This window comes from Rhea americana, unplaced genomic scaffold, assembly GCF_003343005.1.
Source record: "Rhea americana isolate MKP2758 unplaced genomic scaffold, rheAme1 scaffold_86, whole genome shotgun sequence".
NCBI lineage: Eukaryota > Metazoa > Chordata > Aves > Rheiformes > Rheidae > Rhea > Rhea americana.
This window is the reverse complement of record NW_028187044.1, coordinates 1343963-1366318: the sequence shown is the minus strand read 5'-3', so window position 1 is coordinate 1366318 and position 22356 is coordinate 1343963. Positions and strand designations below refer to the sequence as shown.

At 38.4% G+C, this 22356-nt stretch overlaps 1 protein-coding gene across 1 annotated transcript in view; it reads left to right on the top strand.

Moving 5' to 3' along the window:
• OGDHL (oxoglutarate dehydrogenase L) overlaps window positions 1-21778 on the top strand; it is a 52861-nt gene extending 31083 nt beyond the window's left edge. The window contains exons 15-22 of the mRNA XM_085323674.1: window positions 310-437; window positions 9531-9709; window positions 12306-12377; window positions 13687-13812; window positions 14960-15032; window positions 17277-17440; window positions 18056-18210; window positions 18947-21778. Coding sequence (XP_085179800.1) covers window positions 310-437; window positions 9531-9709; window positions 12306-12377; window positions 13687-13812; window positions 14960-15032; window positions 17277-17440; window positions 18056-18210; window positions 18947-19070 — 1021 coding nt within the window. The 3' untranslated portion in view covers window positions 19071-21778. The remainder of the gene's footprint in view (window positions 1-309; window positions 438-9530; window positions 9710-12305; window positions 12378-13686; window positions 13813-14959; window positions 15033-17276; window positions 17441-18055; window positions 18211-18946) is intronic.
• The last annotated feature ends 578 nt before the right edge of the window (window positions 21779-22356 follow it).

Genomic DNA, 22356 nt, shown 5'->3' with positions numbered 1-22356 from the left:
TTTGACTCTATCAGTCTAAAATATTTTATAACCACCTCCACCTCCTCCGAATTTCAGTAGTGATGATGTATTTTCAGGTTTCCTGAGTGTGTGAGAACAAGCCTGGAAAGTCTGGATAGTCCTTAGAGTGTAGCAATTGTATTAAAGTTATGATAGTATCTCTGTTTCACCCAGCCAGGGTGTTGTATGTACCAGAGGTAACTATGTTGCTTTTGTTCTTTCTAGAACAAAATCTTATCTTTTAAAGTGGTGCTATTGCAGCTCTAAGTTGCTCTTAGCTGATAGATTTCTTTAAACAACTGTTTGCAGCCATCGCCATCATGTGCTTCACGATCAAGAAGTGGACAAGAGGACATGCGTTCCCATGAATCACCTCTGGGAGCAGCAGGCCCCCTATACTGTGTGCAACAGCTCCCTTTCGGAATACGGCGTCTTAGGTAGGTCTCTGCATAACTAACTAAGGGATTTGATAATGACCTAACAGGTCTCAAACAAAATGTAGGAATTGATGGCAGAAAGAATTGATAGGAGGCAATCTTTCAGATTTTTCTTTAATGTGGTTGGGCTTTCTGGCTTACAAAGTTTTGGTTTGTTACTTGAGTTTGCCAAGCCTCACGTGCATACTGCTGCTAGTTGCATTTAAAAATAAACAAACTCTGCCTATATTGTATTCTGACGCTATTGCTTTCGTAACAATTTTACATCAGTTGTAAGCCAGGAAGTGCAGAACAATACAATCAGAATGCCTGAACTGTCCTCCCACCCCAAAGCAGTCTAACGAGGATATTCAGTAGACTTACCCTGGTCATGATAAGATTTGTACTTTGTTTTCTTATCTTGAAGTGTTTTTAAAAATCGTTGTAATATAAACTTTACACCAAATTCTGTTTTTCTGTGGCATGCTATGATTGGTGTAATTTTTATCATGTATATTTTTTTTAACATTTTAGCATAAATTAAAATCAAGAAGGGAAGACTTCAGTTGTTCTTTAATTTTTGTGTGTGTTGCCTGTAGCATCCAGCATATAAATCTGCACAGGTTTTAGTGTACTTGTAGGACAAAAGTTACTTTTTACACTCTCCCTATGGCATCCCTGTTTGTATAGGCTGCTTAGAACCTGCCTATACTGAAAACTGATTTGAGAGAGTGAAATAGCTTTCAGTGGAGAAGCTACAGAATATGCCAGCATTTGTCTTATTAGTGTTCAGCAGCAAATTACATAGTAATGATGTAATACTTGAAGTTTAGAGACTAAGATAGGCATAGTAGAGACAGAGCTCAGCAAGCAGGAGAGCATAGAAAAAGCTGTGGAGCAGTTGCACRTGAAACTGATACCAAAGCAGTCTCTTTCAGATGCTGACATCACTTAAACAGGCATCTCCCCATTTTACAACTGTGGGATTCAGTTGAAAGAATCTATTTGTTGTAGTTGATACTGGCAAGGCCAGAGCATGCAGCTAATGCCTTAACAAAAGGGGAGGAACTGTCAGCTAAATCAGGGACACTTTGGGATATAGATATAAAAAGACATCCTAGCCTTATATGAACTGAGTGCTAGTCTGAATGTGCTATTTCAAGAACACAAATCTGTGTTATTTGTAGCATTAATCATTGTGAATTATATTTTTGGAACTGGACAGACATTTTATGTTCAGCAGCAGTGAATGGATAACATCACTCTGACATGCTAAGGGTGGCAAACGGGATGTGGAACACGAAACAAATGCATCTGGTAATTTTTCAAGAATGTTACTGATCCTTTGGGTGAATAATGAAGAATTTTATCCATTTTGTAGCTTGTATGAAGTGAAAAAATGAAACTTGATAGGTAAAGATGGTAATTGGGAACTGCTTGCCTGAAGATTCCAGAAATATTTGGATGTGTAATCAGTTGTGCATATGATACATATTGCTAATAATAAAATTTAAATGGTACAAAACTGTATAGCTGGAGCATGAGCTGAAGAGCTGAGATTTTGGGTATTTTTGTTGGTTCTGTGGCAGAATTGGTATAAGCAAAATTAAGACACTTCCTTTGTATCTCTTTAAGCTGGTAGATAATGCTTGTATATGATCTCTAAATAGAACAGAAGATACGTATAAACATAAAAAATATTTACTGTAAATAAAAGAGCAGGAATTCAATTTCAGAGAATGATTTTAGTTTTTTGTTTCTGATTTGTACCATTTTTCACAGTTTTGGTTTGGATTTTCTTACACTGGGCATGTTTATAGTGTACACATGCTCAAGCAGCAGAAATGTGAAAGTTGATGTAACATCTGATCCTTTGAGTGAATTCAAATTTGATTTTTTTTCAAAGCTAATAATACTGATATTTTTAATTATTCAGAAAGAACTCTAAATCCCCCATATCTGAGGCATTTTCTAACAGTAAAGGAGATTAAATTGATGGGAATAGTTGATGAGTTCTTTTTTTAATTAAAATGCCATGTTATGTTGAAATGATTTTTATAATTAAGTCTTTTACTCTCTTAGCTTTTACTTACTGTGTTCTCTGGTATGTTTACTTTTTGTATATTGTATCCATAGAGAGAAACAGTGATGAGGTAAGGAGCCATTGTGTGAATATGTCTATTGTAGTTGAGAATGTTAGTCAAAGAGAACCTATAACAATTTTAATCTGTTTGAGTGGTAACATCATCTGGGGTCCTTTTTAATATATGGACGTAAAAGTGAACATTTTCAGCTCAAGGAGTTGTTTCAAGAATAGGAAAACGGAAAAGATGCAAAGTTTGTTTTTCTCTATATGCTAATTCTATTGTGCAAGCCTATTGCAGAGGAACAATTTGAGATTAGTGTCCTAAAATACTTGGGAGTGGAGGGTTGTGAGAGGAAATAAAGGAAAAAAAAAATAATTTGTAGCTGTGTAAACATGCAACACCTCAGAATCATTTTGGAAATTCCTTTAGTTCCTGTGAGTTAGAGCTAAGTGAAAAATGGATTGAACAGCTCTTCATGATAAAACCACAGATTATTTCCTTGGCAGGTGCAGAAGCCAAGAGCTGGCACCTATTCAGAGCTGTGAGCTTTGCACCAAGTTTATTGCTGAGCTGGTAAGGAGCCTGTGTTGTAACTTCTCCATTAAAATGTTACTCTGACAAGATCAATTTCCCTTAGAGATAGAACAAAGGCAGTCTGGTTATCTTATAGTTCAAACGGTTGCTTATGTTTGATACAGGGTAGTAGTAAGGTTGGGGCATTAAATCAGAGTATTTAACAATCCCTAATTTTYTTGTCTCAACTGTGATATCCTATGTCTACTATTTTTAGCTATATCCAGACTATTACAATTTAGTGTGCATCCACTTCTCTAAGCTATGAATTTTCCCTTTTAATGAAAATAAATGTCTGGGAATGTAACTACTTGCTGAGTGAAGTCACTTAAAAAGAAAAAATCTCCTTAGTTTATTTGCTGTTCAAGACAGAGAAGAAAAGCAGAACTATCTTAAAAACACTTTATGATGCCTCTTCAGCATTTTTTTAAATACTTTAAAGAATCTTCTGTCTTTCTGTATCACTCTCAGAAGGATCATGTAGTGTTGATTCTCCATCCAGGAAGAGTGATTTTTTTTTTTCCTGTCAGATTCAATGCTGGCTTTGAGAGGTCTTGGATTGTAACATCCCATACTGGGAACTTCCAGGAAACTTCCAAGCATGACAGACTTGGAGTTAGTACATAGTCCAGCAAAGTTCTGAACTTCAAGAGACCTAGAGTACAACTGTTTTTGGTGAGGAAGATGATGTTTAAATGGAAGGGCAAGGGAAAAAAGACAGGTATTGATTTCAGCTTTTTCACAAAGGAAAAATCCATTCTTCAGATGGACTATGTAAAGTTACTGCTCATTCAGAAAGGTATATTTCTTGTAAGGTTACAATTAGGAAATGCTATTGTTTGACTAAAGTTGCATTAGGAAACAGAACAGACTATAGTATGGGCCGGGCTCATACATACATGTAGCTCTAGAAGTCATCAGTCTTTCTGTTCCTATAGAGTCAGCCATCAGATAGGTGCTAACTTCCCTCTTTCCTGGGCTGTACTTGGGTTTGTGAAACGGTGTGTGTCCCTGCAGTTAGATTTTTTCGATTAAATATGGCACAAATCTGTCTTTTGATTTTCCTCAATCTGATGTTATATTCCTGTACTGATTTTATGGCCRTAATTTAACATTCATGCCTTAAGTCACTTAGAAATCATATTCAGTTAAGCTGTAGCCTTACTTATATTGACTGAAAACTGTAGTTCTTACAACAATCATGCAAAGTGCTGTGGATAAAAATACAGTATAATGTGCCATGTAAGCTGCCACTTTGCTTGACAACACCTCCTTCTCTATCACAGTGACAAAAGAACAGTAAGGGAGCACAGCAGGAACTGGACTAATAAGAACAAACATTTCTACTATGCCTGTCATCTGGGGACCTTAATGGACTCTAACAATCAAAACATTAGTTTTGCAACCTTAGTCAAGTGCCTGATATTTTTCTTTCTTATCTTCCCTCAGTTTGGAAGTTTACTGCACTGTTGCTTTACGTCCTGGTCCCTCAGGCCCTGATGTGCTCTCAGCCCCAGGGGCTGCAAGGAGTTCAGGAACTTGTTGGGGCTGTCTTCCACCCGTYTGGTGTGCAGATTCTTCACCTTTCATTCTTTGAGAGCTGTGTCTTACAGCCAGGTTGTCTCAGCACTAGATCTTTCCATGGTTTGAACATGTTCTCCAGGTCTCTAGCTATGTAAGAATTAATTGTTCAAGTTCATAAGCTTTGCACAGCATTCTGAAACAACATTGTTCAGTTCTGGTTTCTGGAGACAAAAGCAATAAAAGATTGCAAGGCCCTGCTGAGGCCTCTGGTCTGAGGTCAAACGCTAATAAGGGTCTGGGTAGGATCTTGCTCCCCTGCAGTTTGTGTCATCTCTAGAAACAGTCTTTCCAACCTGGGTCATCTTCCGTGACCTTGACTGATCTGGTGCCTGAACAAATGCCTTTCAGGAAAAGCTCTGCCTCCTCTTGCATCTGTTTAGACATCTTTCCACTAACAACTGGAGACTTTTTTATTTCAGGTCCAGCTCTTCAAACACTTTTCTCCACAAGCAGGTAGGAGTAGTAATTCTAGGCAGACTCCCTAGCAATTGCTGTAATTGCTGGTGATTTTTTTTAAATAAATAAATAAAAAAAAAAAGTTAAAAAGTTAAAGTTGTGAACTCTCATAGTCACTTGTCTGGTGGAAAATGAGTTCTAGAGACTGATTAGAAAAAGAGGGATATACCACAGACACATGTTCCATGATACAGTAGTCTTTGTCATGTTAATTTAAAAATATTAATTGGCAYGTATAGATTGCACTTGAATATATTTCCCCAAATAGTTATATATCTGTCAGAAAGCTTGCAGAAGGTACCTGTGTTAAAACCACCCTTTTCAATGCAGCTTCTCCTGGGACAATCATGTTGGGGTGACTATTAGCATGAAGTAAGTAACAAGATAGGAAGTGAAAAATGATACCCTTTTTCCTTTGTGAAACTTCAAGGGAAAGGTATGCAAAACAGAATTATGTGTGTGCTCTGAGCAAGTTTTAAATCCACATAAAGCTCCATACTCTCTGAAAAGGACTATATGATTATTGGTAATTCCAAGTGGTCAGAAGCTCAGTTTCTTCTTCTCCAAAAGCTAGATTATCCCATCCTTATAGAGAGCAGCATATGTGCAAATAAGCCTTGAACATATTGCATATTTTCTCAACCATGTCACCTAATCAGTAGAAATGGTCTCTTAATGCTTGTGTAAAATTAGAATGGGAATCAAGCCTATCTAGGGAAATCTATTTTTCAAATACCTTCGGGAACATGCATTGAAGGAGTTGTATAGATTTTTTTCCACTGTTTGCCTGGTGTTTAAAAGCAATGGAATTGCACAAATAAGGAGAGTAGAGATTTAAACCATGTTCTAAAAGAAAGCACGTACAAAGAGTTGGACCAGACGAATGATCGGCAAGAGCCATCCTCTTTGAAAATGGACTGTTATAATGACTCAAAGGTGAAAGACAGTCTCTCTAACTTAACAGTTTCCTGTTGGCCTCGTAACTTATTGGTCTCATTTTGGTGAGAGCATAAGCATCTGCTGGAGTCATGAGTGGACTCTTTAGAGTTCAGCACTCTAGCTTTTTACCACCTCTATTGCAAGAAATCTTTGAATCAGTTGACTTCTAAACAAAACTAAGCTGGAATTACCAAGGAGTAGACTATGGAGACACAGTAGAAAAACAGGATGTAAACTAGCTGTCTCCATAAATAAATGGTTTTGCTTGAGGTTCCTTTTGTTATTTCTCTCATGCAGTTAAGTTTTCCTGAAGTTGTCTATCTACTAATCTTTCAGGAAAGTCTGTATACTGACACTGTCTGAAGAGACTTTTCCCTGGAGTAGAAGAGAGAGATCCTGTAATCCCAATTGACCTGTGGTCAGTGAGTCAAGCTAGAGCAATTTCAGTGTTGTGCGTAGACGACCTGTGTAAAAACATCATATAAGCTGCTGAAAGGATGTTCTTGTAGTTAGTGTTTCACAGGGACTTGTTTGCTGCAAGCCTAGGTCTCACTAGTTTCCCTGTGGGTTTTCCTCATGGCATTGGAAAAGCTACTTCAAACTTTCTGTAACTATAGAAACAATCTTTATCAACTAACAATCATTAGTTCTCAAATTTATGAGGTGTAAATTCTTGCTACTCACCTTTTTACTTATTTATTTATTTATTCTTTGTTTCAAATTGATAGTAAAACTTTCAGGAAAGGTAGTACTTGGGTATGTTTGCAGTACCCAGCTTATGAAGACCTCAGTCTTAGCTCAGAGCTCTGAGCATCTCCCTGAAAGCAGACATAAAGTAAAAATTGAGCAAAAGCTGAAAACAGCAAAGAAGATGTGAACAGGAGTTGATCCTAAAATCCTCCTCTGTATGTCAGTCCATAACCTGGCACTGATAACCTTAAAATAACTCATATGCTGTATGTGGCACACATTGCTTTCTTCAGCCTCTTAATATATTGTTATATTTTCTCTTATTCTTGGTATATCAGGTCATCTTAAAGGTAGTTTAGCAGCAACAAAATCTTTTACTGCTTGTGGACATTTTTGGTTTTATAGTTCTATTTGAAGTAATTCCCTTATGCACTGAATTCCCTGAAGAGAGGTTGTGTTAGGGGGACTGTGGCCTCTAGTCACCAGCGTATAAATCACAAATGACAAGTGTATGAGACATGTCTGCTTTCACTCTCTGATGAGTTTGAAGCAGTAGCCTACAATGTGGAAAGAATATTGAAATGCTAAGTTCCTCTCTGCCAGGAAGTCTGAGGTTTTCCAGAGTTCCTGAAACTTTTCTGATTAGAAGACTTGTGTGATGGGGTTGACCAGAATCAGAAACTATAGTTCCAATGACTGTTTTATCACTGATTCCAAATAGATTAGTTTACTAAATACTACTGGTCACAAAGCAGTTTCTCTTGGATTTTTATTAGTACAGAATATGTAGGAGGCTTATTAGGTGTCTGACTTGTGCTTGGATTTGGGCTCATAGCCACATTTGGGTACAGGAAGTATTATGTATAGTATTAGGTCTTACAGAGTGTGTTGTGACACTCTTGTCCAATACTCCTGAGATTGGAGTGGCTTGTAAATAGCATAAATACAAAGCAGAGGAGTTCAGTATAGGTTAACTTTACTGGGATGGGACTCTCTCTGCAAACTAATTACACAATTGGATCTTAAAGTCGTTTTACAAAAATGAGAAATCCTCATTGGTCTGTTAGCTTATTATCGCCTTTTTGAGAATGTTGCAGTTACTCAGGAAAGAGTTACAACTTAGCCCAGTTGGTTAGAGCCTGGTGCTGCTAATGCCAAGGTCATGGGTTCAGTCCCTATATGGGCTACACTGAGGGTTGGACTGGATGATCTCCAGAGGTCCCTTCCAACCGTATGATTATCCTAGGCTTTTAAATAAAATTTTAGAACAGAATAGCCTTACTKTGTTTGAGTAACCTTCAGTCAGAGTATTCCCATGTTACAATTCTGTGTTTGAAAATAGATCTTTAGATTTTGTGCAGAACTTATAAACCTCAATGTAAAACATTTATCAATTAAATAATTATTTTCTTCATGTATTGAATCAGTCTTCCCTCCGTCAGAATCTCTACGTATAGAGGTTCTGTATAACGTGAGTGCAGATAGTAAATCAGCACTCCAGACTCAGTTGTGTGGAAGTAACAAGGGAAAACATTAGCAGAGATTACATAGGTATTTTTAGCGAACACATTTAGCTGGTCACTGTGGAACATGGTGTAGAAAAATACCTAAAATTTAAGGATAGCCATTAAACTGGGATAAGTGCACTATATGTAGTTAGGTTTTCATGGTCTAACTTGCCATGAAATTCTGCTTTGTTTAAAGGTGCGTAACCAAAGCCATGCAGCACGTGCAAACACCCTCGTAGTTTTCTATTCTGTTGCATTAGTAGAGCTGCTAGGCATCAATTGCAGTGCTAGCTTATATTGTGGTAGCAGTTTGCTTTCTCTTTTTCTCCTTTTGCTGTTCATCTCCACAAATCTGGCCATGAAGCTGTACTGTACTGCTAAAGATCTCTTTGTGAGAGAAATATTTTTTTTTCTGCCTTTAAGTGATATCCATGGAGCCTGTTGAGAGACTTCAGTTGCAGTTGGAACTGATAAGTTTTAAGAGCAGACAACAAGCTGCCTGGTCTGTTCTGTGCAGMATACCTGCACTGCTGTGAACGAGACTGCTGTCTGTACGTTTGTCCTACTGTGTTAACCTGATGTGTTGGAGTAAGYGCAAATGTGTGGTCCTTCTGTAAGGAATTGTTTGAATTTACTGTTCAAGCAGCATGAGTTTAGGAAAATCTCCAAACTGACTTGCTACTGTAAACCCTCTGGAACTGGAGTTGAGATGTTTGACAAGGACCGGGGAGAGAGAAGCTTGTGCCTTCCTGTCTTCATTAGCCGAAGTCACGATGTCCTCCCCATGAAGAGAATTTCTCGTCTGCTCTCTGTCACTGAGGCAGAGACCTTAACACGGCCAAAGAAATGGCTGTCCAAAGAACTGTCCAAAGACAGATATTCCGGAGGTGTCTCATGTACCTGTAGTGTTCAAGCTTATTTCAAACTCTGAAGACTGCAGTCCTGCCTATGGACTGAAGATTGATTGTTACAAATAACGCTATTCAGTGTCTGCAAGGGGAGTGGGTGGGAAATCAGCAGTATTGGGCAGGACTGTGCAAGTCAGAAAATGAGCAAGTAGCTTTTTGAACTAGTCCTGGATTGTGAGTGTGTTTTACAAGAAAAAATGGGAACTATCTCAGTGTGCTCTCTTGAAAACCTCACACTGCATGATTTACAACAAGGCTAAAAAAAATCGATTCATACTCTTAATCATGTTATTTTTCTTTTTAATTTATTTTTTGAGAAATGAACAGAATTCTCGGCAAGTCTGTTTCTTCTGCCTGTTTGTTTTTTAGGTTTTGAACTTGGCTTTGCTATGGCAAGTCCTAACGCCCTGGTGTGCTGGGAGGCCCAGTTTGGTGACTTTCACAACACAGCCCAGTGTATAATAGACCAGTTCATCAGCTCAGGCCAGGCTAAGTGGGTTCGGCACAATGGGATTGTTCTGCTCTTGCCGCATGGGATGGAAGGAATGGTAAGCGTTGCTGACTGGTGCCAATGGAAATGTGTAAAAGTGTAGCACCTTGCTCCCCAAAATCCAAAGGTATCTTGGGAATTTCACAGTGATACTAGGAGAGGGGGAAATATTAGTGTGTTGGACTGCTTCAGTGCTATAGAAGGGAATGTGTGTAAATTAGTCAGTGAGAACAGGCGAAAATTGAGAAATGTTTCCGAGCACTTGGCTTTGTGTTCTTCTTAGGGGCCTGTATGACTTTATTAGATGGAAGATTAAATGCCTTGCTGAGTAACTGCAAGGGAATGCAAAAGAACTCCATCTTTTTTCCTGTTCCTTTTTTTTTTTTTTTTTTTTGTTTTGCTTTTTTTTTTTTATTTGTTTTTTTTTCCTTTACCTAAGACACTACTTTCTTTCCCTAAGAAGCTGGATTTACAGCATGCAATTTAAAAAAAAATGTCCATGTCTAGCAGTATTTGTTTGGTTTCATTTTTGCATGAAGCATGTCTGTGTAAACTCTGCACTGAATTTTGTTACGGTGAGTTGATATGAAACTTTAAAAGAAAAGTTCTTCAAAAAATAGTAGACATTGGATAACTCTAATATAATAAGAAATTCCTCATTTCCTAGGAAGAACTATCTTTCCACTGGCTGTTGCACTCTTCTCTTTGCTAGCTAATGGGAAGAACTAGACAGTGCCTTAGGAGGAAAGGGCGTGGATGAACTTTGGGTGCAATGTTCATGAAGATCACATTGGCAGCAGAATTATTCTTCAAATCTTATAAATTATATTCAAAGGTTACATGAATATAGTATCGTGCGAGCTTTGTTTTCTCCTTTTTGTATTCACAGACAGTCATGAAGTGATGCATGCTTATTTCTAGGTTTCTCTTAAGAAAAGCATAATATGGCAATCTCCATCTCTACAAATGCTAAAGACTCTTTCACTGCAAACAAGTAGTCATTACCATTCTTCCAAATAATTTAGTTTATTTCCATTCAGTTATAATCCTGTTCTGATACACTGATGTACATTCATATCTTATGAATGACTTTCTATACTATGTTCTGTGTAAAGAATAAAGGGTCTAATGCTGTTCACAAAAGTTTTGATAAATTAATTTTTTTAGGTAAGGACTGCAGGGCTGGACTCCAAATAAATCCTGAGTAATAGCCTGAACGTGCTCTCAAGAGGAAGCGTGACCCTCTGTGAGGAAACACTCAAGTGAAGGGAGCTAGATCTCTGCTGTTTGTAATACTGTTAATCTTTCTTTTCTCTTAGCCATTTGGCAGCTAGGATTTGCCCAGATGTTCTGAAACACACTTATTTTACTGCTGGTGTCAGATGTTTTCTGAATATTTAAGAATCCCGCATGGCTATTGAAATCCATTATCTTCCCGGAGGAGCTTTCCATTACAGGGGAGTTATTTTCTCTAACTGCAGCATTGGGGACAGAATGATTTGGGGAAGGATTTGTAATGGGATATGGATCTTTTCACCTCCAGGTCATGCATTCACAGGCAGGTTGACTGTGATTGAAAGACTCTGCTATCTTATGGCTCCTTGGTGACCCATTTGAAAGTAGCTAATGGACTCAGTGTAGGTCTCGCTGGATAGGTGGTCACAATAGAAATAAACCCTGCACCATCCCACACAGCAGTCACTGGCAGTCTGACTGGCAGCGTCAGCAGAGTACTCAAAGATGGATGTGGTCACGGAGGCCTTGGACTGAGGTTGTTGCTGGGGCAACATATGTGTGTATAGGGAAGCCTCACATGTGTCTCTTGTAACTGCTTGCTAGTGACATCTCTATTTCCAGCCTATTGCGTTCAGTGTGCTTGTGGAGTGCTGTATTCGTTTAATCTCTGTATAAAGATTATGCTCAGTGTAGGGTTTGATTTACGGCGAACAGATGCATACAGCAGTGCTATTGTACTATTAGACTCCTGCTGTGCACCATAGTTTCACTTGGCTTTGCCTCTTCCACACCCTTACGTACTTAGGACCAGCATATCTGGCACCTTAAAAGTGGAGATAGGCTTCAAAGGAATACTTGCTTGAGGGACAAATTCTTGGCTGTTTGTGTTTTCTTGTCAGTGAAGAAAATGAGTGTTTTTTCCTTTGAATACCCTTAGTCCACAGAGTAGATTGGATCCTGCAGACAAAAGCAGAGAGTACCTTGTGTTGTCTCAAGTTAGACTACTAACTGTCAAAATAATGAGAAATTTGGAGATCATGCATAAGGTTTCAATGCAGGAAGTTATAATGAGAGAAGCAAGACTTCTTTATAAACATCATTAACATAAGAGCTCTGGAGAGAGAACAGATTCTGTTACTTTCCTTTTTCCTGATCTTGCCTCTGCCCAGCACTCCGTGTGAAAGCTAATCTTCTCCTGTGAAAACAGCCCATGGAAGGAAGACTGAGAATGTCAGTTCTGTAGCCAGTTCTCTTCTTTCTGTGCAAAAACATCTCATGGTTTTGACTGGGGGACCGAGTGTGCTGCCTGGTGCAGAGCTGCAAGGGTGAGAGGGAGTACTTATGCAGTGAGTGACCTAGACTGATGTCTAATTGCTGCTTTGGCTTTTTAATGTTGTTTTAAATGATATGATTACCAGGGTCCAGAGCATTCATCGGCGAGGCCTGAGAGGTTTCTGCAGATGAGCAATGATGATTCTGATGCTTATCCAGTAAGTAGATTTGTCAAGGGCCGTGTCCTTTTTCCTGCTCTTCACTTGTCGGAGATTTATTTTAACGTGGGTTTTGTTGGCTTTATCATCTGAGAAATCAGTTTATTGACACAAGTAGCATACAATAATTTACCATGAAAGAAAAAAATTCAAGTGTTTCTTCTTCTTTTTCTTTCTTTTAGTCCTTCTAGCTAGGTATAGTGGGTTTAGATTCAGCTTAAAGAGCTGATGTAACATTAACTTGGTCCTAGTAAAAATGATCAAAGCGTGCAGCTGTGCTGCTTCATTTCAAAGCGGAGGTCATATGCAATTAGTCTCTGAGAGCATGATCTCTTTATGGCTATTCCTCAGGGCCAGTGATTCTGCCTGGTTATGTTGCTGTGCATATTACAAATTAGTATCTCTAAAGGAAGCCAAGTAAAACCACACCTGGCTTTTGCAGTGGAGCTAAGTTGCACTGCTGAGAGCATGAAAATTAGGATGATGTACAAAAATTCTATTTCCGTAAAAAATATGAGAGAATCATCCTCGAATTCCCTGATAAACTTAAATGAATGAAACTTAGAAATTAGTCTAAGAGCTTCAGAGGTTGATCAGTCATGTGTGCAGAAGAAATACTAAGCTCTAGGGGATATTGGGCAATAGAACATGCCCTTTCCCACTGCAGCATTTGTGTTAATTTAGTTTTAATAAACACTATTATGTGTAAGTTGAAAGTCTCATCAATTAAAAAAAATAAAAAGTTTATTTCAGTTTTGAGTCTGTTACCACTGGGGTGAGAATGGTTTCAGGACATCGTTATTTTAGATGCTGTACTAGTCTGTGGTGAGATTATTGTATTTATACATGCCTATGTTCACCTATGTATTACTTATATAAAAAACTTATAAAATATATCAATRTAAAACTAATATATAAAAGATAGTAGAAGAGAAATGGACACCTACAAAACAAAAGTAGAGAGAGTTAACTATATACACAAAGAATAAATTGTAATCTTAAGATTCTTTCGAAGAGTTCCTTTTTTTTTTTTTGTCTTCCACCTACTGAAGCCTGCTGAAATTAATGGGAGCTTTTTTCCTTTATTTGCATACAGTTTTAGGAAGAGGTAGAAACAGAGGAGAACTATTTGTCAGGATACTTCTCTAGCTAATAATATAATCGCAGCAGAAATCTGTTAACAAAGTTTTGAGGGAGGAGGTTGCTAAGAGTCAGAAAGAGAAGGATGGCTTTCAAGCCTTTTTTTTTTTCCTTGTAGTTTAATTTTTTTCTTCAGCTATTTTTCTAATGCCTGTAATGCTTCTCTCAGGAGTTCACTGAACAGTTTGAAGTTTCCCAACTGTATGAATGCAACTGGATTGTGGTGAATTGTTCAACTCCAGCCAATTACTTTCATGTCCTCAGAAGACAGATCTTGCTGCCATTCAGAAAACCGGTAAAGTTACTGTAGTTGAATTGAATATTCTAGGTACGTTAACTCATCACTTACATTAAAAGGGGATCTTTTTTATTCAGCAGTGTGTTGTATACAAAAAAAGAATCCTTGGTGAAAAGCCTTAAATGAATATAAAATAAAGATGACTGATTTGATAAAATGAAACTCAGCTTTCATTTACCAGAATTCTACAGTTTGGTTTTCAGCTTCCTTCTAGCTATGCTGACCACCAGGTGAGCTTGTCACGATACTGTATAGCTAATAGGTTGCATACGTATAATCTGTATGCTTAACTGCTAGAACTTCAAAAATGTGCGTGTATTTGCATAGGAAGTAACTGCTGCCTTTGAGTCAGGCTCTTTGGGTCTGGACTCTGATGCTAGCTCTGCTCCAGGGCCAGACCCTTCCCCTGTCCTCTGCAGAGATCTTCTCTGATAGTATGAAGAATTCCGTAGTGTAGGTTAGTTTATCCTAGCTTAAACATGAACTATATAACATAAGACACGGACATTTTTATTACTGTATTGAGGCATTTGCTGTAGTGGTGGCTAATTTCCAAGCAAAATATGAAAACTCAGCCTGGGTTTCCCTCAAGTGCAAACACCTACAGTCAGTCTCTTGTTGGCAGAGCTGACCAAAGTGCTCCATTGGTTTTAGACATTTATCATTTCTAGATCTTGTTTAAAGCTAAACTTAGATGCCATTACTGTTCTTTCTCTCCCTTTCTCTCACCTTCTTTTCCAAAGCAATTGCTTTGAATTCCTCCAGAGACTAGCCAACTTCAAACACAGATGCTAAAACGGAAAAATATTTTTGAGTAAGCTCCATATTTATCTTTGAAACTATATGACTTCTTTATAATTTAAAGACTAAGATACAGCTGTTGAATGTTTTACTGATTCAAAGGCTGTGATTTTATTTTGTTCTGGAAGGGAATTATAAGCAATTGTAGTTGAGAGCACTTAGTTTTTACATAAATCTTCTGAATAATTTTTAAACTTCTTAGGTTTTCAAAACATGCAAAATTCGTTTACTGTGTCTAGGTAATATTTACTGTCTGGTTTTTGTATGAACAGTGTTTTAAATATTGTGTATAGTAATATCGATGAAGCAGCTCCCGAGTGTTGGAAAAATCTCTGTCTTACAGCTGATCATCCTGACGCCCAAGTCACTGCTGAGGCATCCAGAAGCTAAATCCAGTTTTGATGAAATGGTATCTGGTAGGTTGACTTAAAGTATTATGGATGGATAATCAACTATGCAAAGTCACATGTCAGATTGTAAATGTGAGAAGAGAATATATTCTGGAGAGCTTGTCATCCTTTGGCTTAATTTTTATGGACCTATTGTGAAGARATCTGACATGGATTTTGGCTGAAGAGTGAGTGTGCATTCAATTAAGAATTTTTAATTTTAACTAATTTATCACGTAACCAACTATTAATCTTAAAGGCAGTAGAAAGTACATTTTCTTCCATGTAGAGGTGTTCCCTTCAATAGGCTGTTAGGTCCCTCCTCTCTTTTTCCTGCCACTAAAAAATGTGATTGTTCTTTGTCCTACCCTCATACGCAGGAGGGACAGATTGCAACTGTGCTGTACCCATTCTGAAGAACGATGGGCCCATTTCTTCTTATTGTGCTCATTTCTGGAGTTGCCACATCACACTGCTGTAAAGCAAGATCAGTGAACCTGCTTTGCACTGCCACCCATGGCTGCTGTTGGTGTGGTCTTCGGCACCAAGAGATAATGTTGCAGCTACCAGTGTAATACCAAAAAAACTCGATGTGCTATGCACAGGCTGAGATGTATAGAGCAGCACAGAAGTGTAGTGAAATATAGCAAGTGAATATAGCAGTTGTTCACCACTAAGGGGAGAGAGAGTGAGTGTGTGTGTGTGTGTGTGTGTGTGTGTGTGTGTGTCTGTGGTGGTTCAAATTCTAGCTGATATCCAGACTGCTGCCAGGAAAGAGTAACTGCTTAGACTTCTCTCTCTCTTTTTTTTTTTTTTTTTAAGAGATAAGAATGTTGCTGGTTTTGATTTTTGATTTAAAAGCTTATAGAATGATTAGATTAGAAAACATGACAACAGTGTGTGTGCATGTGTGATTACATGATCACAGTTGTATTTCTTGGCACTAGAAAGAATGATTACAGATTAGAAATTCTGTAAGGATTATGAGGTGTCCTTTTGATTAAGTCTTGGGGTGTCCCTCTACTTCAGGAAAACTCACAGCAGTGGCCAAAACTCTTAATTAGCATCTAATTTTGGTTTTAATATTTCTGCTGAAGATGATGGCAAGTGAGGTGTTGCTGACTTTCAGCTAACCCTGCTCTGTTTTTAACTGAAAACTGAGAAGGAGGAGGAGACTGACACGAGCTGACCCAATAAAGCAAAGATTCAGTCATCTTTAATGATAAATTCTGCTTTTGAGTGAGACAGGATAATTCTGACATAAATTAGTTTTTCTTTCATACATTTGTGCTGCTTTTGTCTCCCCCGCCGCCAAGAAAAACAATTCAAACAGGAGCTTATTCTCCTGGTAAGTGAGTGTGCTGATTCAGACTGGGAGGTATGCCACTTTCTGCTACTTTGAAGGTGGTTGATGTGGGAATAGTTCTAATCAATCACAGAACGGAGCAGTGGAAAGAATCTTCTAGACCATCAAGTCCCTCCTTGTGCCAACACAAGATTGCTGCCTTTCATACATTCCAGTGTTGTGTATCCCAAGCAAGTTGTTCTCCTGGGAGGTGATATCACAGGGGGAAAGATATCTAGCAGTCAGGATATGCAGCTGAAACTATCCCATCGCTCATACATGCAGCTTAGTACTATGCTAATTCTTCCTTTGGCTAATTCCATTTTAGCTCTCAAACAGAGGTTTGAAACCCATAAGTATATAGTAGTAATGTGTGTGCTTGTGTAAATATTTTTGCAGTTACCAGATGTAGTTACATTAAAAGTTCTTGCTGCTAACTGTTCTGTAATACTTTTACCAAGAACATGTGCTGTGCTATGCTATGTTTTTATATCACATTTCATATAGAAAATATTCCAACACTTTCTAAAAATATGTATTGTTACATGATTGAGATCGTCTTGGAAAGAAGAAACTATTTCTGRTGGATCTCTGAATAAAACAGTCAGCAAGGGTGAGCTATCATATCAATTAAAAATTAGAGGTATAAAGCACAAAATAAAACTAAAAGAATTCTCTTTCAATATGTTTCTCCTTATTAAGTGCAAAAGAGTAGTTTACTGAAAATCTTTTCACCTCTTGAAGCTAAACTCCTGCAGTCTGTTTCAGCAGAATTGCTGGTCTGAAAAGTCATAGGAGTGAAGAGGCAGCAAAGCCCTGTGACCATTACACCCAGCTAATTGCTCAGCAAATGACTGTTTCTTGAGGCTGTTTTGTTATAGAGTCAGTTCAATTGAGAGAAGTCTTCTAATTTCTGCTGTGACTAGGTACCACTTTCCAACGTGTGATTCCTGAGAATGGGCTAGCAGCTCATGCACCACATGAGGTCAGGCGAGTGATTTTCTGTACAGGGAAAGTATACTACGATCTTGTGAAAGAGAGAAAGAATCAAGACTTGGAGAAACAAGTGGCTATAACTAGGCTGGAACAGGTGAGCTCCTGGATCCTCAAAAACCAGAGTCTTTGGGGAGGCTTTCAGCAAGGGGTTATGCTTTTACGTATGTGAGGAAAAGATGGTGATACTTAGCATTCTTAGAATACTTTGATCTTACAACAACTATCTAAACCTCATAGTCTTGTGAAGTAGGAACACATCAGTGAAACACTGGACAGTGTGATTTGGAACAATATAAAAAAATGAAGCTTACAATTTGATGGCATCTTAAATTTGTACCTCTCATTTTCTAGGCTTAAATGTTGTGAATAGTACCCTTGAAACTCAATAATTCTGCCCAAGCAAATGGATTTAATTGTGCCAGCTACTTAACCATAAAATTGCAGAAGTGTAGAGGTGTAGACTGTGACTACTTCCGTTTGTACTTGTGTTGATATAAAGCATGTGTGATTCATAACTTGACGGTCATTTCTGACACTGAAAATGAATAAAGAAATAGGAGTCACTTTCAGAACAAATAACAGTTATATTAGTTTGATACTAAATGGTTAATTACAATGGCTGCATATAACACCTGACAGGTAAAAATCTTTCCTACCAGAGACTAACACCACGTAAGAGAGTAATTTGCCAATTATTACCTCTTTCCAGATCTCACCATTCCCTTTTGACCTGCTGAAAGAAGAGCTTGAGAAGTACCCAGGGGCTGATCTAGTTTGGTGTCAGGAAGAACACAAGAACAGTGGATATTATGATTATGTCAAACCTCGTTTCCGCACTATTGTGAACCACACTCGACCTATATGGTATAAGACTTTGAACAATTGCTTTATCTCCTGAGATAATTTTTTTGCCAGGTTTTTGATTTGAGGATGTTATTTTTGGGAAGTCAGGTTCTTCACAAATMAAAAGCCCTTAGTTTGACTCCTTAGGGGAAGGAGAGAAAAGTCTGTGCAGCTTTTTCTTAAATACACARTTCTTAATCTTGTTCCTCTTTGTAATTCTGAAAGAAAGTCAGTAGCAACTAGGTCTGTATTTGTTACCACTTAATCCAGAGCTTGGCCCACCTGGATTTTTATCTCTTCTTATTTAGGATTCTGTCTTTTCTTTTCTAAAAATTTCACTCCAGATTTTAGGTTTCTGAAGAAAACAGTGGTTATAAAAGCTCAGTCCAGTCAGATGGGTTGGCACTTATTTTAGATGACTGGCTCTTGAGTCAGCATAGGCAGTTGTTGGAGGAATTAGTCTCCATCACCAAGAGCAGCTTATCTAAGGATGAGGTGCTGTAGCTGGTGGCTGTGGGAGGGGCGGAGAAGAAGAGGCAGCTCAGAACTGAAGGGAGGGAGAAAGAGATGGAGACTGACTAGAAGATGTAACTGATGGCACAACTTCAATTTGATTTATTTTCTTTTTTTCAAAAAGGTTGATGATTAAATGCCTGACTCTACCAAGCTGACTTGAATGCATTTAGCAGCATGTTTCCCTGCTTGTTAGTGTCAAAATTGCCTCTCTTCTCACCTGTCTGTCCAATTTGTCACAAAGGTATGTTGGCCGAGAGCCTGCTGCTGCTGCTGCCACAGGCAACAAGAACACTCATCTGGTGTCRCTCAGAAGATTCTTGGATACAGCTTTCAACCTGGAGGCCTTTGAGGGAAAGACATTCTAACTGCAGGGAACTAGCTCATTTCCATCCAGTAGTGTTACAAATCGCTGCATCTGAAAGAGGGAATAAGATTGAATGGAAAAAATRCTGGAAAACTTTATTTTTTGCTTTATGAGTTTAAAGGATCCACCAGCTGACTTCATTACTTTGTCTTGTTCCTCAGTTTGTTTAAAAAACAAAAAAAAGRCGGGGGCGGGGGGGAACTAGGGTAACTGAAACAGTCCTACTTATCTTCCATTGTTTTTTGTCACTTGTCTATTTAGATTCAGTGCTCTTTGGAACAATGAGTGTCTCCTATCCACGGATCCAGTGTCTTTGGGCACTGTTTAATTACTGTAAGTAGAGCAAGCATGGACAGCATGATGTAATTATGCAGATCACTGAAAAAGTGGAGGATGAGTTTGGGAGCTGCTAAGGAAACAAGATCTGTTGTTCTAGGGAAAAATGTTGAGAGTTAGTTATTTCTAGATGTGTTGGAGAGGAGTAATGAAGCCAAAAAGTAAAGGGTGCTACCATCAAGCTCATAGATGACTTTGGAGAAATGTGGCTGTCAGGATTGAAAAGAGGTGGCAAGGTAGCGTGGTGATGAGAAAAGAGGTTGGGAATAGGCAGATACATTACAAAGTCAGTAGTCTATGGGTGGTAACAAAAGCAGTGTGAACCACTTACAAGTAAGGAGGAGGAGGGTGAAGGAGGGAGAACCAGAAAGGGACCAAGAACAGGACTGTAGGGGATAGACAGCTGAGGAAGGAAGAAGTCTGCAGAAGACCACAGCTTACAGCAGCGAGTAATCAGCAGGAGACTCCAGCAGCAAAGTGCTGGACAAATGACTTCAAAAGGAAGAAAATGACAATACCAGCTGCTTTTATTCTATGGGTTGCTTGCTTTGTACTGTGGTATGTAGAGAGCTGTGAGGTCCTCCTGTGGACATCATCTCTTTGGATGGACTCTTCTTCCCTTCCCCAGACTTCCCTTCTCCAGCTGCTTTTCTTTGACCGGGTAGCACCTGTACAAAGGCTGTCTCTTGATGGAAATTCTGTATTTGCTTAGCAAGTGGTGGGCTSTCTTCTTTGTCCAGTGCTAATTTCTGCCTCAAATCTCCCTGCTGATGTTAATTTAACTCTGAAGTGGCAATTCCTTGTTTAACTGCCCTTTTTTATTTTAAGAGGAAGGTAGGCAGGGAGCAGTCRCTGATTGACCAAAGGTACATGCTGTGTTTTTGTACATGTAGCAATTCATATTTTTCCTTTGTTTTTACCTGTCTGTTAGGATACCAATTGCCATATATTTTTCTATATGGAGATAGAAGTGGACTGCTTCTAAGAACTACCTTTGTGTAAAACAATCATTGTGTGGCAGGTCCATGAGCTGAAGGTCTGTGACTGGGAACAGCGGGGGCTGTTTCTCTTCAGGGAGGTAGTGGTTGCTTGGCTTTGTTGCAGAGGTAGKGTAGTAGGGTGGCCTCCGAGCGCTTTGACAGCGCTCTGTCTGCAGTGCTAGAAGGCAGGTAGGCACAGCTTTCCTTTCCCTTCTTAGTGTAAGATCTAATGTTGTCAGAAGTCTGGGTTTTTTGGGATCTGGTTAACCTTGTGACTGTAGGTTTCTGCAGTGCTGTAGACTGTTTAGTAGGAAGAGATGTTTTTCTTTCTGCTGGCTGGCAGAAGGAATGACACGTTTAACAGAACAAGCGGTGCAGCAGGAAGCAGAGGAATGGCTGTGTCTGTATCGAAGTAAGAAATGGTAATGCCCTGCACAAGGGCTCTGTTCTGYTCTGGTGTCTGGAGGGCTGCGATAGATGAGGTGAGCTGCTGCTTTGGTACACCATAGTGACTGACTGGGAAAAACAAGGATGAGATTTTCACCCCCATCCCCAATTCTCCGTACTGAGTGTTCTCTTGGGACATTCCTAAGTTCTTGGCAGTAAGCTTTGCCCTCCTGTTGCTATTGCTRTTTTGGCTGTGATACAGCAAGGTTTGATGGTTTGTCTGATTCAGAGTCTGGTGATATTGAAAAGCTTCTTGTCTTATCAAAATGAAAAGCTTTGTTAAAACCTTTCAACTATGATCATCCACTAGTAGTGTAAGTGGGATACCAGAAGGGGTGCATGTCTCATGCTGTCGCTTCGTTTGGCCTGGAGACAGCATGATCGTAAAAAATCTTTTTGTTAGAACYGAAAATTGATGTGGCAAGGTACTTACCATGGGCTCCAGAACCAAACTTAGCCTGATGTTTGCGAAGCTCAGGAGCATCCTTTTAAATTAGACTGGTTGCCTTGGGCTTTTTCTCTCACTGAAACATTGAAATTAATTCAGTCTTTTGAAACCTAATGAACTTAGAAAGTACTGCAGCTGACAGCAGCACAGATTGTTTCCTGTCCATTTCCATAGCTCAAAACATTAGGCTAGTAGGCATTAACTGTCACCCAAAGTATTTTTATGCTTTTATGAATGTATGTTTCTGTGGCAAGAATGTGTGCAGCTAAATATTGTTGGCAGTGTTTATTGTATTCTCCACTTGCATAAGGCAGGTCAGTGCTACATGAAATATGATAAACACACTTACCTCGCAGTATGTGTGGAGGCAGAAAACAACAATAAAAGAAATAGAAATATAAGTGGTAAATGGCAGGTTTCCACTTTCATTGTATATAACAATGTGGCATAGCAGTTGCATAAAAATTCTGTCAAAGAATGTGATAAATAAATAAAATACATAAGAACTAAATTTTCTGTTATGGCTTGATTTTTTTTTTTTTGACAGTTTCTTCTYTGAGTGTTGGCATTAGTATCCCATTCGTACGAATGCTAGGGCAGCTCATTTTTCTGCTTGCTGTTTRTTTGCTGAGTAGTGATTTATTTAAATTTAGTAGCAAAGAGAAAAAGCATTTAGAAAAATCATCTAGAAAAAGATGATTTTTCAAAACCATTGAGTTAAAAGGAGTAATAAAGGAAGTGGGGTTATATTAGAATATTTTATTTTATCCTATTTTTTTTAAAGAAATTGAGTGAACATATTTTTTTCAAACAAATGGCTTTTTTTTTCAAAATATTGGAGTCAGGTATCTAAGATACTCATTTCTCTAAGCATGTTGGCTCAACTTTTGTTTCTATTGAATTACTTTTCCTGTTGTCTGCACTACAGATGGTGAATGTTCAGAAGCCATTAAAACATCATAAGTTGCAAAATGCCCAGGTTATACTTATTTATAGAATTCTTCTGCTTTCCTTTAATAAGACTCTTTGAATTAAAAATAAATAAATAAATAARATTTTTAAATAGGTGCATGTTT